The sequence below is a fragment of the Vombatus ursinus genome, unplaced genomic scaffold (assembly GCF_900497805.2).
Source record: "Vombatus ursinus unplaced genomic scaffold, bare-nosed wombat genome assembly UNPS02014768.1, whole genome shotgun sequence".
NCBI classification, from domain to species: Eukaryota; Metazoa; Chordata; class Mammalia; order Diprotodontia; family Vombatidae; genus Vombatus; species Vombatus ursinus.
In genome coordinates, this window is record NW_020954546.1 from 6,065,384 (window position 1) to 6,085,951 (window position 20,568).

General features: G+C 41.8%; 1 protein-coding gene across 1 annotated transcript; it reads right to left on the minus strand.

Moving 5' to 3' along the window:
* Positions 1-1,468: 1,468 nt before the first annotated feature.
* Positions 1,469-18,835, minus strand: LOC114043417 (28S ribosomal protein S21, mitochondrial). The gene is made up of 3 exons (XM_027862523.1): positions 18,743-18,835; positions 18,134-18,316; positions 1,469-2,177 (listed from the first exon to the last, which is right to left on the minus strand). The coding sequence occupies exons 2-3, from the start codon at positions 18,214-18,216 to the stop codon at positions 1,997-1,999; spliced, it is 264 nt and encodes an 87-aa protein (XP_027718324.1). The 5' UTR covers positions 18,217-18,316; positions 18,743-18,835; the 3' UTR covers positions 1,469-1,996.
* Between the last annotated feature and the right edge of the window lie 1,733 nt (positions 18,836-20,568).

Consider the following 20,568-nt stretch of genomic DNA (forward strand, 5'->3'; position numbering starts at 1 on the left):
GCATTTAGTGCAGTGCCTGTCAGCCCCACAATAAATGCTTCTTGACTCTTCTGACAATTACATCTATGCCTTAGGAAGTTAATTTTGGTTGCCGAGGGAGGATGGACTTCAAAGAGGGGAAATTGAAATCAATTCTATTTTAGACATGTTGAATGTCTCTTCCTATAAAGCTTGGTGCTAAATTTAACCAACTCCTAAATTTCTCTATCAACTGCATCAAAGCAATTCCTTCTTTACTGTGGCCTTCAAATAGCACTTTGATACTTATGGAACCTTTTGTATCCTATTTATCTGTATTTGTAACTTATCCATCCCCCTTATATTGTAAATTCATGAGGACAAGGATTAAGGTAGCTCAGTGTTGTATTTCTCCTCCCCCTTCATAAGGGTAGCTACTTAATGTTTGTGGAATTCGTCCACTCTGAATTTATATGTAATTGATTTCTTGCTTTAATATATTCCTAAATCTTGTTTTGACACAGGAGACAAAGGGAAAACACTCACAAAATACAATGCCAGAAAAAAGATGTTAAGAGTGACTAATTCTACATAAAATTGGATTTAAAAAAATTTGTTTCACACGTATATAGTCTTCAGCTGGATTATCAACTTCTAGGAGCCGAGGATACCTTTTGTTTCTCTAGTATCCCTCAAGTACTCTTAGTGTTGACATTAATGGAAGGGCAGAAGCTCAAGAGGGCAAGGACCACATGAGTTACATCCTATCTTATTATAGCCCCAGCTTAATCAGTAAGGATGTTCGTATAAATGGGAATCCTTAGGGAAAGAAGTTAAAAAGAAGATAAATGAGTAGGGCTAGAAGTGACCCGAAACCATCCTTCCTTACCACCAGAGGGAGATGTCTGAACATCAGCAAACTAGCGGAAGGAAGCCTGGCTGCACTGTTGATTTCCTTTTTGAAAGCCTTGCAGCTCCAGAAGGCTTCACACAGGCTGTAGCCTGCTGAAGAGTGGGGTGGGCTGCCCACCTTGGCCTTCCCCACCACCCCCTGCAGGGATTGGCGCCTACTCGCCTAATATCAGCAACACAGCTATCTGGGGAGCACGGCCAGAGCAAACAGACAGCAGGAGAGGAAGCAAAGCAGCTGGCCTTCCCCACAGTGGCCTGATGCCACAAGCTGTCAGTGTCACATGCCCAAAAGTCCTGCTGGGGAAGAGAACGTGGGGTGGGGTGGGAAACACCGTTTCCTTGATTCGTGTCTGTCCCGTGTGTGCTCCATCTTCTCATCTTTTCCATGTTTTAGCTGCTCCCCATTCACCTTTATGCCTATTAGCTTAACCCCATCTCAGCCCTGTCTGGTCTTATCGCCGTGCCGACCAAACCTGCATCCCTGTCGTCCCTGTCCCCATCCACTTCCCCCCCTTCTGAACAAAAGAGAGAAAACAGGAATAATTTGGATTGTTTTCCAGGAATCCCCATGGGGAAAGATTTCAGCATGATAGTTTGGTTGGTGCTTCGGAAGTAGACTTTATTACAATTACATGAGCCTTAGCCTTCTTCGATTTAGGAAATTATTCTGGAGAGAAAAGAGATGACTTTTCAAACAATACTAGGGGCCCACTTCTTATCTGGAGTCCTTAGCTTTCCTTACTGGGAACTATTAGGGCTCAAGGAACAGAATAAAAGTGTTATATTCCACTTGTTCGTTTTGGAAATCTCTGCCCTGCCAATTTCTTCAGAATGGCAAAGACCCAGTCCCGTGGGGTTTTCCATTCATCAAAGAGACATGGAGACAAGGAGGAACGTTTAATGATATCATTTGCTGGCAGGGGGGTAAATGAGTGTGAATGCCTGGCATGCATGCATGTATATATGTATCTGAATATACTGGGATTGAAAAGATGGCAAGAGAAACCAGGGCTGGGAAAACTGGGAAGCAAATTCCCCGACTGTTAGGTTCTTAAAGAAACCTGTGGAGACATAGCTATTGCCCATGAGGGAGTTTTCACATTAGGTCTCTTAATCTCCACTGGCTTCAGCAGCCCTGCCATGGGTCCAACCGATTCTTGCGCATCAAGAAGTTAATTTTTCGTGCCATTTCCATGTTGTAGATGCGCCGACAAGTCTCATAGCTCTCCCTCTGTCGTCGGCGACATGGCTTCTCGTAGTATCTCCGCCGCTTGATGTCATCAATGAGCCCATCCACAGTAAGAATTCTTCACAGAGACAAAACAAATTGGTTAGATGCCTTGGACAGCTCCTAACACTCCCCTGGCAGTGTGTCAAACTCAGTGCTACAATATGTGGAGAAATGCAAAGCAAGGGGAGGATGATGCTTCTGCTCTCAGGAACTATGATCTCATTATCCCTGGGCTCTGCAAAGAGATAGCATCAAGGCTTATGCCACCACCCAGAAGTGACAGAAATAGCACTGTGGGTGATTTCTGTCCTCTGTACCCCCAAGCTCTTAGCAAGGTAGCCAGGGGAAAATCTCTTCCTTCCTTGAGCCTATGATCTATCTCCCACCTTTCCCCTCTCACTGAGCCAGATGAAAACAAACACTGAGTGTTACTCCCATGACAAGTGAGGCCAGCCAATAACCTTCTGTAATTCCTAGGAAGCTTCCCCTGGAAGGCACTGACCCTATTATCCATATGTGAGTATCTCCCTCAACCCTTCCTCAGCTGGTGCTCTGCAGCAGTGAAGGCATCATTCTTCTGCTGCCTTCTATAACTGGGTTGGCTTGCTTAGCCCAATTCCTAGCTCACTCTGTCACTTCACTGTATCTAATGAGTGAGAATTGAGGGATTGGGGCCTGAAACATGGTTATTACAGTGAGAAGACAGGGTGGGAATTAGACTGGATAAAGCGGCAGAAGTACACAAACTGCTAGCCAGTTGTGCTCAGTGGGAAGTCCTATTCATTGATGCTATTCCATATCAACATCATAAAGCTCTGGGAAGTAGTTATTTGAATGCACAGAAGTCAGATAAAAATTCTACTAGGTAAATTACACAGGTGAATGTATATGTGAAACCTTACCCTGGATTCTACCTAGTACCCAGTGTCTCTTGCCCCACCCAGGCTCCTGCTGCTTAATTATTAGATACAATTTGTAATTGAGGATTGTTTTTGAACAGAGCTGTGTAGAAATGGGGCACTTCAAACTTCCAAGATAGTGGGAAAGAGATTAACCAGAATTAGGGAGAAAATAAATACTCAAAGGTCATGGGGTCCTATTTTAGACAGGTCCCCCCAGGTTTATAAGGGATTCCATATATTTCCATTTGCTAATTTTCAGGCCTCAAGCAGTCTAAGAGCTATTAGCTCAGGGAGCTGACACTCCTTTCTACTCTAAAAAGGTCCTATCTCATAGAGATCTCTCTTCACTTTTTAGATTGTCTTGAGAACCACAATCCCATTCCAATGGGATCAAGGACCCTAGGACAACAGATCTAAAGCTAGAAGAAACCTCACAGACCATCTAATATACTCCATTCATTTTAAAAGTAAGGTGGCCCAGGAAGAGTCAGTGACTTGCCAGAAGTTACGTATCAAAAGCAGGATCGGAACCCAAGTTCTCTGCCTCCAGAGCTAATACTTTTTTCACTGAATTATGATGCTCTCCTCTCCACAGCAGGATCTTTAATTAGGGCATATGCACATTAATTAGAACCCAGAAAGATGCTGGCAGCATCATGGTGATAATCATGGTATTCATACCTCAGCATGGCATAAATTGTGGCTTGGGGGTAAGGGTGCTTCTAGAGTTGTTTTTCAGAGATGGGGTCTACCATCATTCAGAGTCCTCAAATATCACCCTGGGGACCAGTGTTTTGTAAGATCAGATAAAGAAAGAGAAAGGAAGACTGAGTGTAAAGGAATTCAAGAGAACAAACTCTAGAAGAAATTATGAAGTAACAGATCTCTAAGGTCCCTTTCAAGCTCTGAAATTCTATGACTCCAGAGACCTTATCAGTGAACAGGCAGGAAGAGGAATGAAAGAATAACAGAAGAGTGTGAGAGAAAAATTATAACACCTAGATTTACGTAGTACTTCAAGGTCTTTACATTTGTTATCTCATCGGATCATAAGACTAAAGAAAAGGTGAATGGGTCCTTCCAACAATCTGGATGAAATTTGCAAATGGGATTCCCTGACAGGAAATAATTGCCTATGATTCAGTTCAACTTACATTAATTAAGCATCTACTGTACATAGAGTACTGCAGTAGGTATTGGGGGTGGGCAATACAAAGCTTGGTTAAAATACAAGTGCCAGCTTTCATGGGACCCAAAATCTAATAAAAGATAAGACACAAATAACTATAATGCACAATTATACTTAGAGAGGCAGATTGTATCGTAGAAGCAGCACCAGATTAAGGAGTCAGGTGCCTTGAGTTCAAATCCCAACTTTGGTGCTTACTACCTGTGTGACTTTGGGCAAGCGAAAGCCTCTCTGGACCTCATTTTCCCCATCATGATAAAAAGGCACAAGATCATTTTTAAGATCTTCTCCAGCCTTAGCAACCTAAAGGTGTAAAACAGCCCTGTGTGAAGTCTAAGGGGAAATAGGTCATTACAAGAAGTAGTGACTGAGCTGGCCTTTAGAAAGTGGTCAGAAATAAGAGAAGAGAGACTTTCAGGTCACAGACAGATTGGGGAGTGGAGCCAATTGTTAAATTTTCATTGGGAGCATTTATACCTGGGACATCAGTAAATGCTCCAGATGAGGGCTTGATTTATCGTTTATCTAGACTTAAGAAAATGATAGAGGAAATGTTAATAACGCAGATTAAACTTAACAATGTTGTGTCTGCTTTTTTTGGGGAGAGCCAGTTGTTAAATATTTACCAGTACACTCCCGATGACATGGAAAAGTATAGGGTATGGGGAACAGAGTAATTCAATTTCATTGAGAAAGTACAGTACAAGATAAGGTAGGAAAGGAAAAGTCTTGATTGTCATACAAAAGAGTGTGACCTCTGCTTGGTAGACAATAAGAAACCACTTAAGATTTCTGAATGATAGGACCAGTGCTCCAAAAAAAAAAAAAAAAAATGCCAGGCTTTCACACATGATACACATGATATTCTACAGCAAACTACACCTTTACAGTAACTGGCTGAAAGTTACATAGACTACAAAATCCTGCTGTGCTTACTTTATATTTTTTCTTTTGAACAAAATCATTTGATTTGGTAGAGAAAAACCCTACTTTAAAGGTATCTCCCATGCACATGCTGAAATCATATAAGGCCTTTAAAGATAAAACAACAGAGATACTTTGCTTGATGACCTTCTAATTCTTACTATCAAAAAAGGACACAAAACATGAAGCTATATGCTTGCCAAGAGTGTTTGCCAATATCATAGAGGATGTCCAATACAGGATCCAAATGGGGAAGGAATTATATAAGGATGAGTCTTCCAATTGCTGTTTGCTGATGATATTGTGGGGACTGCATCAACTGGAGAAGATTGAAGAGCCTCCTAAATGACTTTCATAATCATTCAAAGTGTGTGGTGTAAATATCCACACTGGAAAAACCCAGTTGATGAATGTCTACACTCTAGATCACGTAATGTAGCTGGAGGAACAACTAGCCTACAGAGTCAGTCCATCAGTCCATATTCTCTTGGATAGACATTGAGCTGCACCCAGAACAGAAAAAGTGTAGGCAAGCAGACTTGGATTGCCTTTAGGAAATTGTACAGTATTTTCATGGACCTCAAGCTTTTTTCTGAAATAAAGGCTCATCTTTGTAATACCACTGATCTTCTGGTGATGGTATGTCACTATGGATCATGGAGTATAACAGTCTCCAAATAAAGCTGAGGGTCAACCAAAAAGCAAAGGAGAGGCATGGTAGGTATGAGCAAGCAACATTACCAATGAAGAAGTACACAAAAGAAGAGATATCACAGATATCAGAGAAAGGTAGCCCTTAAAAGAAATGGGGCCTGGCATGATGGCATATGCCCATAATCCTAGCTAACAAGGAGGCTGAGACTGGGCAGATCTCTTCAGCTTGTGAGTTCTGTCTGCAGAGGAGTGTGCCAACTGGGTTTCTACACTAAATTTGGCATTAAAATGATGAGACTCTGGGGCCAGGGAAGGAGAAGGGCCACCAGGTAGAAAATGGAACAGGTCAAAATGCCTGTGCCAACTGATAGTGGCACCTGGCTTGTGAGTTGCCAAAACAAGATGGGAAAACCCAATCTTTTTTTAAAAAGAAAAAAAAAAAAGAAATTGGACTGGTCACATGGAATAGCTAACAACCAGCTGACATTTCAGCAGCAACACAATGTCAGGAGGACTAGAAAAGAATTCCCAGCATATCGGGTGGCTTCCCCATGGAAGGTTTACTGGAGGGCAAAGACAAGAATCTCACAGAATAAAACACTATGGCTGGGTTGTGATCCACCTTATCAGAGGGAGTACCCATTAAAGCAATCACAGATCTTTTGAAGGATAGAAATATGATCAGAATACAGAATGGATGAAAATCAATCTGATAGTCATAGAAAAAAATACTGGGGAAAAGAAGTAGAAGTGGAGGCAGACCTCTAAAGAAGCTACTACGGCTGGGCAAGTCACTTAACCCTAACTGCCTCAGCACAAAGGGAAAAAAAAAAAAAAGAAGCTACTACAGTAGCATCTAACACTCGCAGTATTTGTGATGGGAGATAGCAAGGGTCTCTACTACAGAAGCAGGAGAGAAAATATTCTGGAGAAGTATAGATTACTGCCACTGTTTAGAAGGCAAATACCCCATACTACTAATGACGTGCCTACCTCCAGAGGTGTTGAAGGCCTAGCCCAACTGTGAGATTTTCTGTAAACATATAGGAACTTATACTGCAGATACTTGGCAGCCAACCCTGAAGGAACCAGTCACCAGTTTTAATGAATTCAACAGATTATATAAAAGGTGCTGGGCTGCCTGAGTGAGGAAGAGAGTAGGCTCACATGTCAGCATAGCCAGCTCATGTCAAGCCAAATGTGTGCACAAGATACTCAATGGGCCACCAAGGGAAAAGAGGGCCAAATGGGCACACTCCCAGTTCTCCCTCCTTTCATTTGCATAATGACCAGCCATTCAGCCAAGGCCTTCAACTTAGACCACCTCATCCCTCCCCTCCCCAAAAAACCCTCACAGATACACATACTCCTCCCCCACAGCCGAGCTGACCAATAAGGGCTTATGGTTACATAACACATGCAGGTTTTGTGATAGCACCCCCTGAAAACATTTCCTTTGTCTAGTTACAAGTGCGCTACAAAAGTGCTAGGAATTTAGCCCCATCCCTTCTCTCACTCCCTTACTCTTCTCAACCATTTTGGTTACTGAGTTAACACCAACTGCCTATGTAATCAGAACACAGAGCAAATAACCAATTTTTATAGTGCCAACTATAAGACCAGAGAAGAAAGACCTAAGGAGGAAAGAAACTGGCCATGGATTATTAGTTATACATGAAGTTAAAGGGTCTTTTCAAATCTGATGCAGGACTAAGCATATAAGGAATATGAAAAGTAGAAAGAGTTCCCTAAAATGCACAAAAATGCTGAGATCCCAACATGCCAGAATACTAACTGCTCACATTACATGCTCAATAGGCCTTCCTTACGAAAGAAGCTTTAACAGGATTGGCTCCATTCAGTTTTTCTTGAAGGGCTTGAAATTGGTGTTAAGAGCACTTTTTGACAATCCAAGATAGAGTCGGGGGGAAGAAGATTCCAGAACAAGGTTCACCTAAAGACTGCCACCTTAAAAACAGAACAAGATCTCTGCAATAGCTTCCCCATCTATACACACATTATTTTAAAGAGGTGAGCTCCTAGAAGGCAGGGACTGTTTTGATTTTTGTATTTTTATCCTATGTTTGGCACAGTTCTTAGCAAATGGTCAGTACTTAATAAAAACTTTTCCATTTATTAAATATATGTGTAATATATGTAGGTGTGTACATATATAACATATATGTGTGTGTGTGTATATATATATATATATATATAAAATGTGTGTGTATACATACACATATACCTATTAGCTATACTACCTACCTTATAGGATTGCTGTGAACAAAGTACTTTGTAAATCTTAAGGGGGAATATAAATGTTATTATTTTTTAGAAAATAAATCTCATTTTTCTTTCAATGACCCCCCAAACAGCTTCCCCATAAAGAAAAAAAAAACAGAACAAGTCATTCCTTTAGCACTTTCCTTGATGCCCCAAAGACAACTGCTTCCAGACTTTTAGCCTAAACTTTCAAGATTATCTAAGGAAAGTAACTACAACATTAAGAGCAGACAGGGAAAGCTACTCAGGGCTCATCATACCTGATTTTCCTTGATGCTCATGGCATATCCTCTCAAAATTAGCTGTCCTGACTAACAAAATTCTAAGGCATTCTTTAACACAAGAGATTAAATAAAAGATAAACTGGGGCAAAGGACCAAATGCCATTTGCCTTAACTCCTGTTTGTCAGTTGTCAGTAATAACTGACATTTATATACCACCTCAATGCCACGGGTATCTGTAAAGAAACAGGTTGAGGGCTTTGTCCATGGGGACATGACTAATAATTGTCAGAGGTAAAAAAAAAATCAAGCCCAAGTCTTCCCTGCCTCCAAATTCAGCACTTTGTATTTTGTCACACTGTCTCAACTAGAGAGACTGAAGGGTACCGAATATCCTGGGGCTCCTCCTCCGGCTTCTCTGCTGCCTCCTGAGATTGAGAATAAAGTGGGAGGTGCCAAGATAGAGACACAGGGAGGCTAGGCAGGGTGGCAGGAACTGTCCAAATGTTATTCTATCCTTTGCTGACCCCTCACTCTTTCTTCCCCATCCCTCCCAAAGTGAAGAATATTTTAAGCTCAATTTAAAACACCATAGCTGGCAAAGGTATCAGAAAAACAAATATTATAGCTAATATGGAAATGCGTTTTGCATGACCTCATGTATAAAAAAAATCAAAATCAAATTGCTTGCCTTCTCAAAGGGGAGGGAAGAGACAGGAGAGAATTTGGAACACAAAATTTTAAGAAATGATTGTTAAAAAAATTTACATGTAATTGGGAAATATTTAATGAAATACATAAAAATAATTTAAAAAAAGAAAAATGTTCATTAAATGGAAATTAGATCAGAGAGAAGCAGGAAGGTAGTTGGAAAAAAAAATTAGAGGACTGCCCTATCCATAATTAAATGATACTTTATAATCACTTCATATTTCACTTAGGATGCTCTTGGATAACAATCAAGAATACAAGAAATGTGTGAGCCCCCACACCATCTTGGCCTCATGCTTTTTACATATCTGACTATCAGTAAAGGGATTAGAAACAGCACTACAATGGGTTGGAGATGAATAGTTTTCCACAAAGAATATGGCTCCTTCTCTCAAGTGACAGAAGTATAAGGAACAGGAAGTTCCTCTGTAAGATAAACATTACTGATTATACAGAAAAACACCAGTGTTAGCCTCTAACTTCTCCAACTTCAGGCCACCGGGGGTCAGAGTCACCTGAGGACAAGGCAGAATCAATCCAACAACCATTTACCAAGAACAGTGGATTGTTGTTAGTCAGATTTCAATCATATTTCAGTCGTATCTGACTCTTCCAGACCCCATTTGGAGATTCACTGGCAAAGATCCTGGAGAGGTTTGTCATTTCCTTCTCCAGCTCATTTTATAGATGAGAAACTGAGGCCAACAGAGTTAAGTGATTTGTCCAGAGTCACACAGCTACTAAGTGTTTGAAGCTGGATTTGAACTCAAGAAGATGAGTATTCCTGACTCCAGGCCCAGTGCTCTATGCACTGCACCACATACCCAAGCATGATACAAAATAGAATGTAATAGATAGAGCAAAGATCCAAACAAAGTGCCCTTGCCAGAATACTTTCTGCTGAGGGGATTATGAGGAGGACAAGCTAACTTAGAGCCAACTTCTAGTCAATTTGATTGTAACAAATTCTCCATAGCAAATAAGCCTGTACAACAAACTATTTTCTCTGGTCTTTTGTCTAGTAAGTCACTCGTCATAATGAAAATAACTCCCACTCCAAGTTCTATAAACAGGAAAGTCTTGACAATATCTTAGTTATAACAAAATTGCATTACGAAAAACTATTTGGAGTTCCTCTGGAATGCAGCTTAGTCAATCACCATTTAATAAGCATCTACCAAGTGCAAGGCCCTAAGGATACAAACACAATACTTGTATCCAGGAAGCTTCCATTTTACTGGGAAGATACAATGTGTATATAGACAAATATATACAAGTTTTGATGATGGAGAAAACTTTAACAATTGAAGGAATAATCAGAGAAGGCTTGATAGAAGAGATGGTCCATAAGTTAATAAACTTTGGAAGATAAGGGTTCTAAGGAATAGTGCTGAGAAGAGGGAGAGGAAAAGGGAGGGGAGGAGAGGGAAAGGGATGGAAGGAAACGAGGAGAGGGAAGAGAAGAATGTTTCATGTAGGGAGGATGGCCCAAACAAATGCATAGAGGCAGGAGATGGAATACTGAATTCTGGAAACATCTAAAAGTCCATCGGGCTGAAAGTTAAAGTGTGTGAAGTGAGGCAGGCTTGGAGGCAGATTGTGTAGGACTTTAAATGCCAGGCTGTTTGTATTTGATTTTAGCAGCAATAGGGAGTCAATAAAAGCTTTTCAACAGAAAAGTGACAGAGTCAGCCCTCTGCCTTAGGAAGATTAACTGAATAGGTTATACAGGATAAAGTTCAAAGCAAGGAGATCAATGAGGACACTGTTACAACAATCTAGGCAAGAGGGAATGAACAAGGGCCTCAACTATGTTTGTAGCTGAGTGAAAGAAGGGGACAGGTGTAAACTGGTCAAATCTACAAGATTTAGCAACTTAACTGAATGGGGGGAGAGGGAGAGGAAGGAAAGCAAGAGGAAAGACTCAGTTAATCAACAAATCAAATATATATTAAGCACTTGCTGTAAACCTGGTACATAGAAGGATGGTAATGCCATCTATAGAAATAGAAAAATTTGAAGAAGGAAAGAGCTAAAGGGAAAAATTCCATTTAGGAAATTTTGAGTTTCAGATGCTAGTGAGACATCAAGCTGGATTAGGTTTAAAAGACTTAAAGTCGGGGCAGCTAGGTGGCACAGTGGATAGAGCACTGGCCCTGGAATCAGGAGGACCTGAGTTCAAATCTGGCCTCAGACACATAACACTCACTAGCTGGGTGACTCTGGGCAAGTGTCACTTAACCCCAATTGCCTCACCAAAAAATAAAACAAACAAACAAACAAAAACGTGAGTTAAAAGACTTAAAGTCTTAAGCCTAGAGTTCAGAAGATAGATTAGTTCTGGATGTACAAATTTGGAGATCATCAGCATAGGTGATAAATGAAACTACAGAAGATCACCAAAGGAGAGATTTAGAATGAAAAAAGGATCCAGAACAGAGTTTCAAGAGACACCCATGCTTAAAAGGGAGCAAGTGATGAATGAGAAGCCTGCAAAAGAGACTGAAAAGTAGGTTGTCAGGTAAGTAGAAGAACTAGGATAGAGCAGTGTACTGGAAACCAAAGAATGGGAGTTTCCAGAAGGAGTAAGCACTCAAAAATTTCATCCAGGTTGATAAACTTGGCTCTCAGCCATGGAGTCATCATTCCTCTTCTTCATCACAAGCCTCTAAACAGTGTGAGAAGTCAATTTTGCCTTAAAAAATATTACATCAATTCCCTCCTTTTTAAAAATTTAATTTCTTTTCAATGAGTGTGTGGATCACAACAAAATGTGGCAAGTCCCGAGGGAATACCAGATCATCTTACTTGTCTCCTAGGGAACCGGTATGTGGGCCAAGAAGCAACAGTTAGAACTGAACATAGAACAACTGACTGGTTTAAAATGGGAAAAGGAGTACGACAAGGTTGTATATCGTTACCTTATTTACTTGGAATCAATGTTGCCGGGAGAAAGAAATATCAACAATCTTAGATATGCAGATCATATCACTCTGATGGCAGAAAGTGAAGAGGAATTAAGAAATGTCTTGATGAGAGTGAAAGAGGAGAGTATAAAAGCTGGCTTGAAGATTAATATCAATAAACTAAGATTTTAGCAACTTGATTCCTGACAAGTCGAGGGAGAAAAAAATGGAAGCAGTGTCAGATTTTATATTCTTGGGCTCAAAGATCACTACAGGTGGCAACTGCAGCCATGAAATTAAAAGATGCTCGCTCCTTGGAAGGAAAGCTACGGCAAACTTGAACAGCGTACTAAAAAGCAGAGGCATCACCTTGCTGACAAAGGTGTGTATCATCAAAGCTATGGTTTTTGCAGTAACAACGTATGGCTGTGAGATTGGACTATAAGGAAAGCAAAATCAACACTTCTGAATTGTGGTGCTGGAGAAGACTTATGAAAATCCCTTTGACAACAAGGAGATCAAACCAGTTAGTACTTAAAGAAATTAATTCAGGCTATTCACTAGAAAGTCAATACTGAAGCTGAAGCTTAAATACTTTGGCCACATAATGAGAAGATGGGACTCACTGAAAAAGACCCTTTTATTGGGAAAGATTGAAGGCAAAAGGAGAAGGGGATGACAGAGAAAGAGATGGATAGATAGTGTCATGGAAACAATGAACATGAACTTGGATAGACTTTAGGAGATAGTGGAGGACAGAAGGGCTTGGCATAATATGGTCTGTTGGGTGGGCACTGGTGCAGGGGTGTGTGCACATACACTCAAACACACCAAATGTAAGGCAACCCTGATTGGTGGGCATTGTAATGACAGGTGGGTTAGTAGTTTTCAGCTCCTCTCTATTACTTCATCATTCGGTGGCAGAACTAGCTGGACTAAAGAGTTTGTAAAGGAGAGTAACATAAAATAAGCCTGGAAAGGCAGGCAAGAGTTAGACTGTGAAGGGCTCAAAATGCCAAGGAAAAGAATTTGTATTTTATCCTAGAGGTAACAGGGAGCCACTAGAGCTTTTTAAAGGTAGTGACCACATCCCACCTGTGCTTTAGGAATATCACTTTGGTGTTTGTGTGAATGACAGACTGAAGTGAAATGAGTCTCTGAGACAGGGAGGTCAATTAGAAGGTTACTGCTATTACAGAAGGGAGAGGTGAGGTCCAAAACAAGAGTGGTGGGCTGTAAGAGTAGAGAGAAGGGGACAGAGACAAGAAGTGTCATGGAGGTGGAATCAAGACTTGCTGATTAAGTGAATAGGTGTAGTATGGGAGGCAGGAACCAAAATGATAGCTTTCAAACTTAGGTGAATAGAAATTCACCCTCAACAGAAATATGGAAATTTGGAAGTGGGGTGGGTTTGAGGAGAAAAATGAGCTCTGTTTTAAACATGTTGAATTTGAGATGAATATGTGACTCCTGGGTCAAAATCACCAAAAAGCAGTTGGTGAGGCAGGGCTAGAACTCAAGAAAGAGGCCATGGCTAGTTATACAGATCTGCAGTCATCTGTATAGGAATGATAAGTGAATTCACAGAAGATGAGAGAAAAGTATCGAGAAGAGAGTCCAGGAAAGAACCTTTAATCTAACTATCCTGGAGGCAATAGGGAATTGGTTTTTTGTTTTGTTTTGGTTTTTTCAATTGTATCTGACTCTCCATGACCCCATTTAGGGTTTTTTTGGAAAAAATAATGGAGTGGAGGCAGCTAGGTGGTGCAGTGGATAGAGCACTGGCCCTGAAGTCAGGAGGACCTGAGTTCAAATCCGGCCTCAGACCAACACTTGACACTTAACTAGCTGTGTGACCCTGGGCAAGTCACTTAACCCCAATTACCTAAAAACTTAAAAAAAAAGATAATGGAGTGGTTTGCCATTTCCTTCTTCAGCTCATTTGACAGATGAGGACACTGAGGCAAACAGCATGAAGTGACTTGCCCAGGGTCACACAGCTAGTGTCTGAGGCCACATTTGAATTCAGGTCCTCCTGATTTCAGGGCTGGCACTCTATCCACTGCACCACCTAGCTGTAGGGAGTGGGAAAAAACAATGGTTAAGGGGTAGGATATGGATGCTATCCAGCAAAGCTGACTAAGAAGGAACAGAACAAAACTCAAGAGAGAACAGCATCATGAAAACCCAGTAAGGAGAGGGTAGTCAGCAGTGTCAATGCTGCAGAGGTCAGGAAGGATAAGAATGGAGAAAAGGCCACTGAATAAAGCAATTTAGAAAGCAAGCAAGCAATTTCAGTGAAGTGAGGAGATTAAGTCACTCTTATAGCTCAGGAGCTGACCTCCAACCTTACATCTCCAACTGCTTTTCAGACATTTCTAACAAGATGTCTTGGATCATGTTCAGTAGGTATCACCATATTCAAAACTAAACTCATTATCATTCCCCTTAAATCCTTCCACAATCCTTACTTCCCTATTACTGTAGGGGACACCACCAACCTCCCAGGCCCCGAGGCTCACAAGCTAGGAGTCATCCTCCCTTTCAAAGGCCGGTCAATTTCACCTTTGCAATGCCCCCTCCTCTCCTCTGACCCTGCCACCTCTCTAGTGCAGGCCCACATCACCTCTCACTTGTACTATTGCAGCAGTCTATTGGGGGGTCAGCCTGTCTCAAGTTTCTCCCCATTCCAATCTATCCTCCATTCAGCTACCAATGATTTTCCTAAAGCACTGGTCCATATCACTCTCCTACTCAGTAAACTCCAGTAAATATCAAATCCTCCCTTTGGTATTCAACGCCTTTCAAAACCTAGCCCCCCCCTACTTTTCAAGTCTTCTGAAACCTTCCTCACAAATAGGTCCTCTTCAATGCAGTGACACAAGTCACCCCATCCCTCCACTCGACACATTCTCTCTGGCTGCCCCTCATGCCTGGAATGCTCTCCCTCCTCAATTCTGACTAGTGTCTTCCCTGGCTTAAGTCCCAACTAAAATTCCATCTTCTAGGAAGCCTTTCCTAACCCCTCTTAATTCCAGTGCCTTCCTTCAATTATTTCCTATTTATCCTGTATGTAGCTTGTTTGTACATATTTTTTTGCTAGTTTTCTCCCCCATTAGATTGGAAGCTCCTTGAGGTCAAAGACTTTCTTTGAACTCTTTCTATCTCCTCAGTGCCTGGCACATAGTAGGCACTTAATAAATATTTATTGATAGTTCCATGTACCTGTAATGCTACTTCTCCCAAACTCTTAACCTCGATGGGTTATTTTTCAAAGCTCAGAGCAAATTCATTTCTCCCAAGTTGAATAAATCATTGAATCCCACCTTTTAGGTAGGCTGCAGGTAGGAGCAAAAGGGAGTGAGGCAGCAGGGCATCAGACCAACCATTTGCTATAAATAAGCTTCCCTTCAACAAAATTCTCAGTACAAAGAGAGCAGGGGATAGAAATAAATTTGTAAAGTGTGTTCAGAGACTTACCCGTAGTCCTCAATTGCCTCATGAAAACATATGTTAACCTTCTCTCATTTTCATAGCCTCTGAGCAAACTTTTGTCAATGCCACCTTTTTTCTCTCAATCATCACATTTTTCTTAATGCCACCCTCCAACCTGGCACTCCCTGCTTCTCCAGCTCCAACTCCCTATTTTTTTAATTCTGAATTTAACACCAAATGATTATTTCCATATACATGGTAGAACAGAAAGAGAATTGTATATGAAATTAAAAATCTCTGTGACATATAGCTTGTTTTTCTTTTTTTTTTTTGGCAAGGCAATCGGGATTAAGTGATTTGCCCAGCTAGTAAGTGTCAAATGTCTGATCTGAGACCAGATTTGAACTCAGGTCCTCCTGACTCCAGAGCCGGTGCTCTATCCACTTTGCCACCTAGCTGCCCCTTGTTTTTCTTTAAAAATATAAACTCAACATGTAACTTTCAAAGCTGCCCTACTTGTTTGTGATTCCTTCTGGCCCTGCTTTTCTCTTCTGTGCATTAAAAAAAAGTCAATGACCCTCTCTTTGGGGAGGGGTGACAACAACTCTATCCCTATATTCCTCTCACCCTCACCACCATCCCTCATTTGGGGGGGGGGGGCAAAAACCCCTTCTAGCTACAAGTCTCCCTTTCTGAGAGGGACAGTCCAAGAAACTCTCTAATATTTACATACTATCATATAAGGATTCTTAACTAGAGATCTGGGGAGTAAGCAGAGTAGAGTTTTAAGGACCTGGAGCCTGTACTTGAGATCCAGAATATCTGAAAAGCTCCAGCTCTACCACTTACTAGCTGTGGGCAAGTCACTTCAATCCTGTTTTCCTCATCTTTTCTTAACCTGTAAAAGGAAGCTGAATGAGATAATCTTTAAGACTTTTTTTCTAACTTTAACATTTTATAATTATGTAATTACTACTTAATGCTTTTCCATTTGAGACAAGAAAGCAGTTTTAATCGGTATTATGAAAAGCAATTCACTAGAAGGGAAGAAGAGACCTGGCTTTTACTCCACTCTCTGCTCCTCCCCAGTCACTGGCTTCATGGTCTTGGGTAGGGGTGGGAAACCTTTGGCCTCCAGGCCATATGTGGCCCTCTAGGTCCTCAAATGTGGCCCTTTGACTGACTCCAAACTTCACAGAACAAATCTCCTTAATAAAAGGATTTGTTCTGTAAAACTTGGACTAAGTCAAAAGGCCACACCCAAGGACCTAGAAGACCACATGTGGCCTCGAGGCCAAAGGTTCCCTATCCAGGTCTTGGGCATCATTTAATCTAAGGTTCAATTGCTTCATATAAAATGTATATGGTGTCACTTAGGTAATTTATTAAAGTCTATTCCAGCTTCAAAATTAAGATTTTATGATCAGTATAGCAGAAGGTGTTCAAAATCCTTTAGTCATAAAACAGTATATAAACATAAGCAATTATTAACAGATCCATATCATCACATCTATCATTTAAGACTTTTCATCAACTGCCCCCCTACTTATCCAACTTTATTTCTCAATATTACCAAAGGCCCTCCACTTAGTAATCTAACTTTACCACCTTCCCTTTCATTCCTACCTCTGTACTTTGGTCTGTTGTCTCTTTACTTCAATCTCAGATGTCTGCCTCATATTTTTATAGCACCTTAAGGTCTGCAAATTGCTTTCCTCACTTTATCTTCATTTTACATATTAGGAAATTGAAGCTCTTAGATGAAGTCATTTGCCTTTGGTCACACAACTAGGACGTGTCTGGGTAGGATTTGAATCTAGGTCTTGCCTGACTTGAAGTCCAATCTTATCTTACACCATGCTCACTTACTTCAAGACCCACATCAAGATTTATTATCTTTAAAAAACAGAACAAAAAACCTCTCCCTGACTAACTTCACCTTTTATTAATCACTCCCTTAGCACTAAGGGATATCATATATTTAGAAACTAGTATTGGGACAGCTAGGTAGTGAAGTGGATACAGCATGAATGTTCCCCACCCCCATCTCTTCTCAGAATCCCTTTTTCTTTAAAGCACAGTTCAGATGTGATCTCCTACAAGAGACCTTTCCAGATTCTCCCTTTTTAAATTACTTTTATTTTCTTATTTGTTTACATGCTACATCCTCCCCAGCAGAAAGTTACTTTTCTTTCGGGTCTGATTTAGCTTTTGTATGCCCAAGCACCTAGGTGCTGAATAATAATGTTGGATTATTATTATCAGTAATATTTATGTAGTGTTTAAGAATTGCAAAGTATATATGTTGTTTTAATTGCTGAAATGTATATACCATCTTGTCAATGGAACTCCTTCCACTAAGGCAGATCACAACTCTAATCCATTAAGATTTGAATGCTTGAGTCTTGGAGAAGTTAAGCTACTTGCCAATGGTAACACAGTAAGCAAGCATCAGAGGCCAAATTTGAAGAGGGGTCTTTCTGACTTCAAGTCAGGCAGAGTATCCACTAAGACAGGCCATGCCATTCATATTCTCAAACTGTTTTATGAGGTTATGTCTTACACTGTAGGATCCATGGGGACAGGAACAGCCTGTTTGCTTTGTTTTATATCACATACAACTGGGCTGTACTTATGACCAATAAACATTATTCACAGTTGAACTTTAGATGAACTTCTTCCCTCAACCTCTTTAGGACCAAGGGTACTACAGGTTTAAAACTTATCCAGATACATGTTAGGGACAAAGAAAAGAATCACCTTCCGGATAATCTGGGGGAGCAGCTGCTGATCTCCCAGCAGTTACCTGTTCAGGGTCCTGTATGCACCTTCCACATTCCCTTCCTGCACCATCACAGTCCTGGCAATGAACTTCAGGTGGTTTGCCATGATCTTGGGACAAAGTTGTCCTTGTAAGCAAAGGAGTTTTCGACTAAAGCAGCTGAAGGGTGGGTGTGTGGGGCGGGGACAGTGGGGAGACGGCTGCCAGCTGGAGAAATGGAAATGAAATCCAGATAAATAAAAATAAAAAGATCCAGTGAAATCCAGGATATGCTTACAAACAAGGACCGCAAAGCGTTCTAAAAATGGGTGCCTGAGGGCTTGATGGAGCACGTGAAGGTCCGCACATGCTGGGCACAGCTTGGGACGTGACGCATCTAGCAAGACCCAGGGTTTGGCCGAGCTTAGAAGGGCGGACGGGAGAAGAGATGATGACGGAACTCCACCCCACGGCCGAAAGGCGCACTCGTGGTCGCGACCACCCTTCTAGCTCCGCTAACCCACCCTCCGCCCCGGGCCTGGTCTGCTTTTGTAAGGGGAAAGGGACGGTTTCTCGGGGCCCCCTTCGTTCTCCCCATCTTTTTCCACCCCAGGAACACAGCTCCTCAACCCGCGTCCTCAGGGACTGACCGACCTCTAGCCTGCGTCGCGACCGGAAGCGGAAGCTGGAATTCCCCCAACAGAAAGGGACGGAAGAAAAGAAGCGGCAGGGGCCGGCGAGAGGCCGGGAGCGGGGCGGAGCTGCGCACGCGCGCTCGCGCCTGGCGAAACCATGGCAACCTTCTGGTACCCAGGTCTGTAAGGCGCTAGCCCACGGAGCGAGAAGCTGGAATGTCGCTCCTGGACGCCAGCCCCTGCACCGTCCTGGCCCGCGTCTTCAAGAAGGCTGCATGCCCTCTCTACTCTCGCTACCCATTTCTTTCCCTCTTTCAGGGGAGTTGACAGGACCAGGGACCTCCTGTCACCCCCCTTAGTCTCAGAAAGGAGTGTGAGAGATCGAGACAAGCGGTGCATGCCAGGCCTCTCCTCTCCCACTAGCCCTGCCCCCAACTGCTATCTAGTATTCATCGGGCGCCTAATTTGTGTGCCGGGGTTGCACGTACAAAGGAACAGGTCCTCTTCCAAAGACTGAAGTGTAATATGCCCATGATGAGCCTGCTCTCGGCATTTTTCCCAAAACAGGGATATTTTGAACCAAATAATCAGTTCTGATAGTTGCTTTCTTTCCCCCCTCAGTCTGACTTTCAGTTCTTGGACAGTCTTTAGGTTACTGCTTCTTCTTCTTTTCTCTCTCTCTCTCTCTCTGTCTCTCCATAAGAAAACTTTCACTCTGTGGCATTCAAACTCCACCTCTACTATCTGTCAAGGGTTACTGAGTCACAAAGGGACCCTCCAAAGTTAATGGGAGAAGGAGATAAAAAAGAAAAGATTCCCTCCCTAAAGCAACTACTTAATTACAAGGACTATTACCTCCCCCAAGGCATAAACACAATACACATACCGGAACAGAGATCTATTCTGACAGATGTAGACAAATATAGCAGGGGTCTCTCCAAGATGGCAAAAGGTGGAAGCAAAATGGCCAAGTTCCCTCACTACTCCATCAAGAATTTTAAAAAACTAGCATCAGGGCAGAGTAATGATTTTTCTAAAAATCCAAAGAGAACCTACAGTTAAGTTCATTTTTGCCAGCTCAAATCCATAGAGACAGCCAGAATCTTATGGATATAGAGAAAAGGTCCGTATAGAAAGCCTCTGTCTAGGTGCTCATCTCAGAGAAGCCTTCCATCTCAGGGACCAGGAAGGAGCATGCCAAGGGATCCTAGAGCTTGAAGCTATGTATTGGGGACAGAGAGATGGGAGACCAGCCCAGGGTCTTAGCCAGGATTCCTAGCCTGCTACTGTGTTAGAACCCCAAAGTGGGACTCAGGAATAGAAGTCTGCAGAGGTCAAACTACTCCAGGCCTTTGCAGCAGGATAACCAGTGGTCCATGAACACAGCACTCATAAGCCTAGCTAACACAGATCAGAACTAAAGAAAGCCCTAAAAATTCCAGAAATTACCAGAGCTTGGAGCAAAGTCACAATTCAGGAAACTAAAAGCTGGAATAGTGAGTATAACCTAGGAAAATAATAACAATAGACAAGCACATCAGAAAGAACATACATGTTTTGAATTTCCAAAGAAAGCCAGGCCCCAAACACAAAGAGATCTCAATTTTTCCAGGCCAAGGCATCAGCATAATGAACACTTATTAGACATTTACTCTTCGAGGTATTATGCTGGCTACTAAAAGACCCGATACATGACAGACCTTGCCCAGGCAAGTCTTACACATAAAAAATAAATAATACAGATAGTGCCAAATGACATATGGAGGCTATGAATGATAACTAGTTAGTACAGTAGAAAAGGCTGGACTGAAGTCAAAAGACAGATTATGGTTCCAATTTCATCAT